The 13,236-nt window shown below is 31.9% G+C and overlaps 1 protein-coding gene across 1 annotated transcript in view; it reads left to right on the forward strand.

Annotated features, from left to right (window-relative positions):
- MS3_00000239 (uncharacterized protein) overlaps positions 1–13,115 on the forward strand; it is a 95,691-nt gene extending 82,576 nt beyond the window's left edge. Inside the window, exons 13-17 of the mRNA XM_035732730.2 lie at positions 1,350–1,407; positions 3,694–3,761; positions 6,214–6,302; positions 8,165–8,338; positions 11,608–13,115. Coding sequence (XP_035585895.2) covers positions 1,350–1,407; positions 3,694–3,761; positions 6,214–6,302; positions 8,165–8,338; positions 11,608–11,745 — 527 coding nt within the window. The 3' untranslated portion in view covers positions 11,746–13,115. The remainder of the gene's footprint in view (positions 1–1,349; positions 1,408–3,693; positions 3,762–6,213; positions 6,303–8,164; positions 8,339–11,607) is intronic.
- Positions 13,116–13,236: the final 121 nt, after the last annotated feature.

Raw genomic sequence — 13,236 nt, forward strand, 5'->3', positions numbered from 1 at the left:
GGATTATAATAATCATAGTAATTATTCGAAAATCAAGCAGTTGCTACGTTGCATAATAAATAAAATAAGAAGAAACTAACAAGATATTTTTATGAATGGTCAGTAGTATAGTAATTATGTAGGAATCAACAGATAAATGTTGAGAATAAGTAAAATACAAAAGTGCAAGAAATGGAAGAAATACGAAAATAGTTTATCAAAATTCTGCTACAAACTCTCTTATACCGATGGCCATGTTAGTGAAAGTAGTTGTACAAACTTCATTTGGCTGCAGATGTTTAGTTTGTGAACATGGATTGCAATGGCTTCAGCAATTTGCAAAAGACGAACTCGTAAAGTAATAGTTTAATGAACAGTATGTGTGTTACTTCAAGAAATAAAACAAACGTCTAGGTCATTTCAAAGTAATACTTAAAATAATCATCATTATTATTTATGATTAGCAGTTTTCAATGGCGTTTTAGGAAGTTTCATTTATGTCTCATAAAACATTAATTGTTATTTCATTGGACTATTCTGTATCATAAGAAAACGTCGTTTTGGCAACTAGTTAATTTCAGTGGTTAAGATCATAAGTCAGTTGAAGCTAGACCACCATGGAAAACCTGGAAGCACTGGACGGCTCAGTGGTCTAGTGGTTAAGTGCTCGTGCGCGAAACCAGCAGGTCCTGGGTTAGAATCTAGCAGAGGGCGAGGTCATGGATGCGCACTCCTAAGGAGTCTCACAATGGGACGAAATGGCCGTCAAGTGCTTCCAGGTTTTCCATAGTGGTCTGGCTTCAACTGGCTCATGATATTAAGCATTGAAATTACTATAATATCCACAAAACCCATCTGAAACTAATGAATTGGAAACTAATTGACTCATGACCTCAACTATTAAAATCACTATAATATCCACAAAAACCCCTCTGATATCAATCAACATATGCTCACTAGTGACGGTCTCTAAGAGATTCTAGTGAGAAGCTGTGACCAGTGGAGTTCAACCGGATCTGTTGTGAGATAATAACTCACTGATGATAATGTTGGACGGTGGTGCAACTTCGTGGATTGGCTGAAGTTAAGCATTAACACCGTTGGATGCCGACTGTCTCAGTGGTCTAAGAGTTAAGTGTTCGCGCACGAGACTGATAAGTCCTGTGTTGGAATCTCGCGTTGTGTGATCGTAGATGCGCACTGCTGAAGCGTCTCATACTAGGACGAAACGGCCGTCCAGTGCTTCCAGGTTTTCCATAATGGTCTAGCTTCAATTGACTCATAATCTCAACCATTAAAATATCTAGTTATTTCTTCATTATATATTACAATATGTTTTGTTTTCTTACTTGTATGTTTCTGCAAAAAAGAAATCTCACTTCTATTATTACAATGGCCTTATTTTATGCCAGATTTATCAATACCCAGGTAAGCGAGTAAATGAACATGAGTATTTTGTTTCCAATTCATAAAAGAAACTATTTTCTTTTTTCTAACAGCTTTTTATGCATTAAAATGTGTTTTATTAAAAAATAAAACTGTTTTTATCATGAGTTTCATATAGTTTATCTAACTGTCTAGTATCATAGATTTTGGTGGAGCTGTGTTCTCTGAGCTGGATAGTCCGATTGTGGAGCGTTCATCGTTCTTCTGAACGACATCATCAGCACAAACTTCATGTAGAAGTGAAGTGTTCGAATTTCTTCACATACGGCTCATAGCTTGTCGTGTAGACCTCGATGTTAATTCGTTAGTGTGGACCTTAAATCTATCATTGTTTACTTTTTTTATTTTGGTTGCATCTCCCGTATGTGAAGAAGTTCGAACAATTCACTTGTATCTGAAGTTTTTGCTGATGATGTCGTTCAGAAGAACACTGAAAGCTCCATGACCAAACCATCAAGCTCAGAGAATAAAACTCCACCCAAATCACCCGCCTGAGTTACAAATTCTTTCCACCATCTCAAAGTAACAACGGTAATAATAATATTATACTGAATATGCATTCAATTTGTCTTGAATATGTAAAGAGAATGTTGTTTTAAGTATGTTTCTGTATAGCAAAGACTTAGGTCTTCGTAATGATTTGACGTAGACTTTTGATTAGATCTATTAAATATATATTTAGTATTACATAAAACCATTTTTATGTTATTATCAATTTTTCTTTATGATAAAAAGTGAGGACTCACTTTCATGTATCGAATGAATTGTGATTTCTAATGGAATCTATGACTAACATTTTGTTATACATGGGACTCATAACTTGGATATACCTAAATCTCGTAATTAATGCTTAGATTGATACCTGAACTAAGTACATTTCACTTCAAACCAAATTGTGTTATACACTAGATAAAAATTCAGTCTTGAATATCAATAACAAGATGATTGAAACCCTCTAATCAAAGTTCAGTTATTTATGAAAGCATTACATTGTCATACATTAAACAAAATATCAATAACAGAAGATAACTAAAACAATACAAGATTCTTAACATTCTTTAAAATAACCAATCAGATTTTACATTACAGATAACTACAATATAACTGATCTTATTCAAAATAATGAATCCCTTACTACAAAAAAACACAACTACAAATCTGTCTCTGACAACTTAGAAAAACTCAAAAATTGGCACAGGAATTTAAAAGTTTGAATTCAGTTTATGCTGTTATTGAACGACAGAATATGTAGGGAAACATAACTAAAATTAACCTACTTGTTTACTAGCGATTGATAAATGTTATATAAAACTATGATACTGGTAATTCAATTAATTGGTTCCAACGCTTTGATTATAAACTAGAACACCATACCACCTATATAGATCTCAACAATCGAGTTTTATCACTAACAATGTACCTCAAAGTTCAGTACATAAAACTATGCTTGATAAATGAGTTGTCTATGATTTGAATATTGACCGAATTCTTTTAATATAGTTATATAGATAACCAAAAACGATTACATTGTGTTAGCGGGACATAGACTGAATTAAAGCATGTTTCATGCATGATTGTGTTGGTGAACGCTGATTGGCTATTTCTTATCCAATCCGCGCTAGTCGATACTTGGAGCAGACTCTAGAATCTTCTCATGTGAAAACTATAGATATACTAACGTTTCTCTTATTGTACTTCTTATTTCCATCTACCCTTGTTATTTGGGTTATAATTTCTTTCCTGTTCAACAGTGTTCCGATTTGGGGACTTGTCGAGTGGATTGGTGAACATGATTACTAAGCTATAGGAATAGCTGGGTCATAATACGAAAAAATTATAACACATGCATAGCTTCTTATTAAAGTATATATATATATATATATATATATATATATATATATATATATATATGCTTTAATAAGAAGCTATGCATCCAGATTTCATGCTTATTCATACATCAGTATCATGAATACAGTATTTTATGTATGAAACAAGTACAAAATGTGTTATAATTTTTTCTTATTATGACCCAGCTATTCCAATTGCTTAGTAATCATGGACACCAATTCACTCGAAAAGTCCCCAAATCGGATCACTGTTTTTTTCTTATTATGACCCAGCTAGTTCCTCAATAGGATGTATATTGGTATTTAGGAGAGCCCTATGTTAAAACGTTTTTACAGTAAAATATTGAACTACACTAACATTCAATATTGATGAACAATTCAACATTCTATTACTGTAAATGTCTTTTTGTCCTCACATTAGATATTTAAATTTTGGATATTTATGGTATTCAGTGACAAAAATTATATCAGTTTTACTCACCAATGAGAGTAAGTATAAAAATATTTTTTTTAGAAATCATCATGATTGTAAAGTTTAAACTCTATTTATAGTTAAAAGACTATTTTCTTATGTAGATACGGATTTCTAGAGATTAAAGTCATGTTCAACAGGTCTACTGTAGTTTTTAAATAATCTAAACTACTTAGTAGTATTTGGTGGATCTCACCTATGTCATCTGTAGAAACATTATTTAACAATCTCAATGGATGACTGTTTCATTTAATATGGATTATACTAGATTTGAATATCTCGGCCAATAGGTTATTATTTCACAATTCGTATAAAATATTTGTACAGAGTCATTTGAAGGTCCTAGTTTTGATTGCATATGCACCCGACCATGAACGCTACGCGCAAGAAAAAGTCATCTGTTCAATACTCTATTCCCCCAGTTTAAATTAGTTTGTAATAAATGTGGTCTTTAAATTATCTACAGTTCAAAACCGAGTGTTTGAGAATGATAAATTGCTAACCATATAAAAATGTAAACGTCTGTTGTGTATTCAGAAAACAGTGAGTTCTTACATTAAACTCACCTTGGTAGTATTGACTTTAGGTCTTTATATCAAAGGTGGTATGTTCAGTGTGTTTCCTCCTGAAAAAAAAATTCAATTTTTCATTACTTTAAGTAAGTTTATTCAACTACCTGACAGTTTTAAATTTTTAAGTGATGTAAATCAGTTACAGGGATTCGTATTATTCAGTTTTTGATACCGATCAGTCAAACAAAACATTACAAATACTTTGAGATCCATAAAACAATTTAGTCACGTTTTGAAATCAGTAGTGTGAACTATTTACTAGGTATTTTCTGATATTATTTATAAAAAATCTCCCACTTCATTTTACTAATGCATATCGACCAAGGCAGCCCGAATAGAACTAAAACAAATAAATGAAGCATATGAGATAGTAAAAAATTATTTGTATGTGAAGCTAATTGTAAGATATTTAGCAGATTAAAACTATCGAAAATAAATCACAAGCCTATGTATATAATATGTTTTACAAATAGTCATGAATGGATCAAATGTATGCAACTAAGAAATTTCTACGACCATTTTAACAAAGCTTACAAATATAAGTTTCTTGGGTGTCGAACATAACTCATCAGGAATTCAAGCTGAATGCATCTCAAGGGGAAATATTTGAGCGTAAACACTGACTAATGAAATTCGGAATTCTTTTTCCCGAAATTCCTGTGTGCTCTCTAGAAGTAACTAACTGTATTTATATGGTTTTCATAAAAATACCAGGATGAATGGGAATACACTCTTGCTTAGATTTATTTAATCTTATGGTATAAAAAGAATACATGAAAGTTTTTGCATAACTTACATATAGTTATTTACTGACCCTTATACCATTTGTCAGTTATAATCTACTTAAAGCCCAATACATATGACCATTAGGGTCATTTACGATACTAAATTAATCCAATCACATGAAATCATTAGGACAATAGAAAAGTGGACACTGTAATTATAATCATAATGATAGTGAGAAGGACTGTGGCTCGTGAAGACAAAATGAAGAGATAGTTATAAATGAATGCTTGAACTCAAGATTCAGACTTATATAAAGGGTTAGTACATGTAACTCACTTTGGATGATTGTGAGTTATGTGACTCAACTTCTCTAACTACTAATTAGATGAATCACTCTGCCCCTAACCAGTTGATTGACCTCAACAAACATGGCTCAGGCCAACAAATAATGATTCAAAGGACTAGTTCCACTCCTTGATTAGAGCCTCCTCTAGTTTTTTTCCCAACTTATAACTGTTTCAATCATCATTGCATGTAAACGTAAACAACGGTTGTGCATAAGTGATTTATAAAGATTCTTACAACTATCCTAAGCTAACAGATGTACATCCAACTGAAGGCCTTAAATTCATGTATGTATCAGAAGGGGTTTTGTCGAGATTGTAGTAATTTCAACAGTTGAGATCATGAGTCAACTGAAGCTAGACCACCCTTCCGATACTAATCAACATATTCTCACTAGTGACTGGCTTCAAGAGATATATCTTGGAATTCTAGTGAGAAGCAGTGACCGGTGGAGTTCAACCGGGTCTGTTGTGAGGTAGTAACTCACTGATGACAATGGTGGATGTGTCGCTCAATTTCGCGGATTAGTTGAAGTTAGACATTAACACCATTGGATGCCGACTGGCTCAGTGGTCTAGTTGGTTAAGCGCCTAGGCGCAAGACTGATAGGTCCTGGGTTCGAATCCCGTGGGGCGGGGTCGTGGATGCGCACTTCTGAGGAGTCCCACAATAGGACGAAACGGCAGTCTAGTGCTTCCAGGTTTCCCATAGTGGTCTAGCTTCAATTGACTCGTGATCTCAACTGTTGAATATATATATATATATATATATATATATATATATATATATCATATTCATAAATTAATTCATTGGTATTCGTTTTAAGGATGCTTGGATGTAAGCATTTTCTATCAAGGTGAACATGATGAATATGACCAATATGTACGGAAATTCCTCCTGGATTCAAAGTTCATGGTGAGTTATTATTTGTTTTGTTACATTGTCTTTATTTTAAGTTAAAAATTCCTATTACATAATTCTTTATACTCTGACACAGAATAATTACTGGAACCTAATAAAATTATTGAAAAGAATTTTTAGATTTAACAGCTGATAGAAATAAAGCCTTATAGTTTAGATATTCAGTTCGAAGTACACAATTTCATCGAATAAACATACAGAATAAGTATCCCAAACAAATTAACTTTGTTGTGTGGTTTGTTTATCTGCACTATATTCAGAGGCATAATATTTATTCACTTTACATTACAAAGAGACGCATTCCATCTTATTTATATTTAAGATTACATAAGTAAACTATATCAGATTCACTAGAATAATGTACGTAAAATAATTTTATATCATAATAACACAAAGTTTTACAAAAAAATAATCATTAACTTAGGTTACAAAATAGTTCCTATTCAAGGAGATAAGCTTAATAACAACAACAACAACAACAGTCAATTGTTAGTACAGAGAATCATAAAGGAGATCAGTTCCATATGGCAGGATAGACTGAAAGCGTAATAACTAATAAAGAGCAGTCAATTTACTAGTAAGCAACGAAATACCATTGAGGTTATTCACAACTCTCTAATACTAGAATCTCTAGTGTGGCTCAGCTCGACACAAAAAGTACAAATTCAGTCAAAGTTAATATTGGAAATAAAATCTTGAATATGGACTACACCACTATATGTAACATTTATCAAATAAACAAATGACGAAATAGCTAGGAACGTTCAGTACCACATACCCGATAAAAATGAAAACTTTACTGATAACCTCAACCCGAAATATAGAAAACATAGAATAAACAAACAAATCTTACAAACTGTAAAAGAAATAACCAAGATATATTTCGATAATGTAATTAGAAGACGAAGATTATCAGAACTATGTGATATATTAGCGCAATACATTTTGAACAATCTGATCACACACATAATGTACTTGTTAAGAACATTTTTATATAAAAATAAAAGGTCAACTAGACTGGAAATGGGGTAAGAGGATACAATAATAATAATAATAAAAGTAATAATAATAATGTGAACACAATTTGGAACCTAATCACTCTGGATAATAAGTCAATGTTACCTGGGTAGGTTTAAGGTGAGAACAAATTGTTTTTGAATACACAAAGAGGGTTTGAATTTTCGTATGGCTAAGGCTTCAATAAACCTTAGTATACGCCCTTTTACACTTTTATACAACACCACAAAAGCCGAGTTAAGATCAATCTTATGGCCTGTTTCAATTATATGTTTAGCAGTAGAGGATGATGGATATATTTCTTTTTAGACATCAATATAATTACAATTACAGACGGTCAAGATTATTGAGTACTTTTAAAATTGTTGTAACGCGAGTGTGTGTGAGACTGCAGGTTTTTGATAAGCAGCGTATTTATCGATCGCTTCTGTGACAGTGGACACGTAATACACGTAAGGACGACCTAGTGCCCTGATTGGCCCTGCTTCGCAGTCTGTCCCAGCCAGTTGAGTGAAGGACGCAAGTCACAGCCTCTGAGTTATGAATCATTATATTTCAAACATACTTTGTTTATATACCAATCAAGCATACCACATCGTACCATGAAATAGGAAACAACATTTACAAAATATTTAACAAGTGAAATAAACATCGACCAATAGGAAATGTACATTTAAGGTCCAAGGACACCATAGACTTAACACGATAATTATTGGTATATTTTTCCGACTATCCTAACAAAAATCCAACCTTAATTCATTATTCACTTATTCATAATTATATACATAATGCAATTATATCATCACACATGTACACTTTGAATTCTGTTTTGTTTTAAGGATCAATGGCTAACATGGTCTAAAACACCAAAAGTCTTTCAATCAATTTTAGCTATTGAGATCACAGGTCGAATATACAAAGATTATTTATCAATCAATCATAATCAACCAGATTCTAATTTACCAGGAATATTTCTTACACATAAAGAATTATTTTACCAGTGGATATTTCAAGTAAGTATATCATTGAGTGAACAAAGTGACCAAAATTCTTTGTATCAAATTCATTCCATTCATATCTGATATGTAAAACAATCTCCATGTTTTACTAATATCTACTGTTGTTCTCATTTAAATCAATTTAGTATTACTAACCAACTATAAAACAGTGATATAGGTAAGAATATGTTAATGTTTTCAAAAAAATGAACCGAAAAAAAGTTGAACTGATCTAAATTTCAGTGTTTGGAAGAAAATTAGGATTCCTGATACTGTTTACCTATCGTATTAATAAATGTTAATGACAACAAAAAGACTAAACTTTCGATGCGATTTGGCAAATTATATTTCAATGTGAATTGACGAAATCCATCTGTCTAAGACGTCAACCGACGACTATGAATTCAAATATTAAAAAGAATAGCAAAATATACGTAATGACGATTTCAAATTTCCTATACAATCTATACCGTTCGAAGTAAAGATCGATGTCAGGCAAGAATGCGTGGTCTCACCCTTTCTCTTTCTCCTGGTAATCGACTGGATCATGAAGACGTCAAAATCAAAAGTACGGAATACAGTGGACAGCTAGGATGCAGCTGGACGATCTAGACCTCACAAACGATCTGGCTCTTCTATCGCACACGCAACAACAAATGCAGGAGAAAACGATCAGTGTAGCAGCAGTAGGTCTCAATATACAAAAACGGAAAAGCAAGATTCGCCGATACAACACAACATGCATCAATCGAATCACACTTGGCGGAAACCTGGAGAACTACGAAGACTATCATCCAGAAGATACAGGTGTTTATTAACAGCTATCTACGCAAAATATTTCAGATCCGTTCACCAGACACTATCAGCAACAACCTACTGTGGGAGAGAATAAACCAGATCCTAACGGGTGAAGAAATCAGGAAGCGCTGGAAATGAATAGGACACACATTGAGGGAAACACCCAAATGCGTCACAAGGCAAGCCCTCACATGGAATCCTCAAGGCCAAAGGAAAAGAGGAAGATCAAAGAACACATTATACCGAGAAATGGAGACAAACAGACATGAGAAGAATGAGCAACAATTGGATAGAACTAGAGAGAAAGGCCCAGGGCAGAGTGGGCTGGAGAATGCTGGCCAGCGGCCTATGCTCCATTGGGAGTAGCGGGTGTAAGTAAGTAAGTAATGCTATCTATACATTATTCTAATACAAAGTCAATCGTATTCTGATTGCTCAATAACTTTGAAATAGGATTTTGAAGTTATAACGTAGTTTTAATATATGGCCAACAATGGAAGTTATGAAAAGCCTCTCTTCTTATTTGAAAATCATCAGCTGGATGTATTACTAATGTATTACTAAATTATTACGTTGATATCCAAGACTACGACTGAACATAAATATTAAAATCAAAAGACTTCCAGCTGACGAATCCAAAATAGAACGAAACACTAGTCCTGGATCCCATGGCAAACCAAATATCAAATATACTAACGTTTATGACACAGTTGTACCGAGCCAATCCTCTCAGGATCCACATATGGTAACAGGAACTGATCAATCCCAAACCTGAATATAAACAACAGGAAATTATAAAATCTTACTGATAATGAACTAAGTTGTACGTGAGAGCTGTTCAATATTACACAAAGATACATTTTAGCAGTTTTATAGTGGTATAACGGATAGTTATGTATATTTTTACCTCTCAGGTATACTTCATTCACATTCTATCAGATCAAGGATCCAAGACTCAGAATAGAGAACCAGAGTATAATCTAGACAGCACTTCATTCCATACAATTACGAGCAGAAAGAAATATATTACACAATCGGTAGACCATATGCCTGTTTTCCATGATCGATAACCAATTATATTTTACGTTCACTACTACATATCATATGGCTATTTAGTACATTTAAGAAACATGTTGGGTGATATCATTTTACATAGCGAGAAAATGAATTTGTTACCTAATGGACAATAAAGTAGTTTTATCATTGTTACGTTAAGTTGAAAACGTAGGCTATCAATCAATGAATTGATTCTTAATTAATAACAGGATCCAGGCCTATAAAATACGTTGAAATACTTTCTATAGCCTTATTTGTTGACTTTATGTAATTATATCAAGTAATTGATGAAAATGAATTCCTTCACTAAATTTATTGTTTTATGACGTAATATTTGCATGAACTCTTCTCTGAACATATGTCGATATTTTAAAGATTAGACAATGCAACCATGATGTAAGATAGACAAATTATATTATTTATTAATAATAACGCTGTCAATATTTAACAGTAGTTCAGTAAACATGGAAGCGTTGGACGGTCTTCCGTGTTGATCTAGCTTCAATTGACTCATGAATTCAACTATTAAATTACTATAATATCCACAAAACCCCTATCTGAAAATAGCATTTATCAAAAATCTGAATTACTGCGTCCCACACATTATGCATTTTAAGAGAAATTATATTGCGCAAACTTTTAATATTTTCTCTGTATTGGTTAATATAGTAATTACTGCATAGGTCCCACTTTCTTAGTGTTATGATAAACAAGATCATCTATGAGATTTATGAACAGATACATGAGTAATAGGGATACATTCACACTATCAACAAATTTAATCTCCGAAGGACCTTTAATGGAAACAGATAAAATTTTAAATGAACAACAATTACAAAGTTTTCTCTTTGACTCTTGTTTCACAATATACCACGCCAAACTGGTCACACATCAACACTTTAAGATTATCATATCAGAAATACAGGTCAAATTAGCCAAAAAATAAAAATAAAAATGTCAGGTGAAAGAACATAGATCAAGTCACTTTGGATGCTAAAACAAAATTAATACAAATTTTCTTCTCGAACACATTGAAGGTTTGAGTTTTCGTACGGCCAATGTTTCAATAAATCTGAGGTTATTAGTTTAGGGACATTTGTGATTGTAAGATTGATCTTACTAGACCACTGCTGCATCCAACTGTATTAATGTCTAAATTGAACCAATTCACGATATGGTGCAATCATAAACGGCAATCCATTCATAACCTATTTTCAATGGTAGTATAGACAAAATCAGCTCGTGATTTAGACTAAAAATATATGACACTATTTGAAACGTTTCAGTTTAATATGTAACAAAATTCTGATAAGCACTGTATTCTTATGACATTATGTAGGTTGAAAACATAGTTAAACCTTTTAAATTTCTTCACAAAATTAATCAAATTTAAAACAAACATTGTTATCTTTTCTTTATTTTTAATCTAGCTAATCTGTCCTGGATTCGATTATGCTAATATTATAACGCATAATAATGTTCTACTACATAGTATAGAAGAATGTGATGTAATTCGTACAGCTTTGAAATTATCACCGACATTTAGATGGTTTATGGAATGTTCATGAAAAGAACTCAACAACAAAACTTATTTTTATATATTCATTAAAAATCTAAAGCTTCAATGGATGGATGGATGGATGGATATCTAACCACAACAGAAATTGTGAATAATAACTTTCTAGTAAAAAAAATATATCATTATATTATCATGATTCTGATTTGAAAAAACATTGTAATATGAAATTCACATCAATCAACTTTCGAGACCAAGTTGGTCACATTCAAATCCTTCCTACCCATAACAGCACACGACTGACTTTGAACTAATCATGTATTGTATTCATCCATTAATTTTCAGGCTAATAACAATTAATGGTACAAGTTTATAGTGAAATCAAGTTTCTATTATCAATTCAGTTGGTCATAGACTTGTAAGAAATATGATATTTAAAAAAAAACCCAAGAGATTATAATGATTTAAAGTGAAAGCATCGTTGAATCATTCAATTCAATATTATTGATTAATTGGATTAGATTATAATTGATTTTTTCTTTTTGGAACTGAAATTCAATCAGTTTACCATGATATAATCAATAAAATCTCAATTGGATTTAATTGAACAATGTTAAAATAAAGTCTTAACTTTCTTAAGGTTTGTCTTCATGAAAGAGTAAATATATGTGAAGAATCCGCTAATCGTATCACATGCATCTATCATTTATCTTGCAAACAATTGAAAGCAATCCAATCTAAGGCTTTGTAAATTTATTTTAAAAATTTCATATACAAGTCTACCAAACAGAATCAATTCAATAGTTCATTTTCTTCTTGAACAAACAAACAAACAAACAATAAGCTGCTAACTACTTGGAACTTAAAAATTAGAATATTCTATATTTTAATGTGTAAATCAGTAGTATAAAAAAGTTTCACTTTTCCTCAGACAAATTCCTTGCATAATGATTTCATTTATGTCTATTAGTATCACAATAGAAAGAACATTGTATATATGAAAACGAAAACAAAGAATTCGTTACATATTATTAAAAACAAAAAAAATTCGTCTATTGTATTAAATATATGATGAGGAATGTATGCATATTCTTTTACTGTCTGTTCTGTCTCAAGATAGTTTATAGTAATTCCGAATGATGTACAATAGAAAGATTCTTCTTAGAAAATTAACATTAATCCCCTAAACACCATTAAAGAGAGAACTAAAATAAAGAGATCAATTTAATATGATTAGTCGGGGTTGTAATAGAACAACTCTAACATTTTGACATATAGTAAATATAGCAAACTAAATACGAAAACGACCAACTGCTTAGCATTAGATATATTGTCAACATCAGAACTTCCACTTCAGTAAACTTTATATTGAAATCATTCGGTAATTCTGAAGTTAATTATCAATTGGAGTTCAGTGGAAAAGTATAAATAGATGAGTTTTTAGGCTTTGGAGATGCTCAATTTGTTAACGTTTAATTAATAAAGTTCATAAGTGGTGAACGACTAATTTTATGATCATATCTGGTGACTTATATGTTGAAAA

Source organism: Schistosoma haematobium, chromosome 2, assembly GCF_000699445.3.
Source record: "Schistosoma haematobium chromosome 2, whole genome shotgun sequence".
In the NCBI taxonomy this organism is placed as follows: domain Eukaryota; kingdom Metazoa; phylum Platyhelminthes; class Trematoda; order Strigeidida; family Schistosomatidae; genus Schistosoma; species Schistosoma haematobium.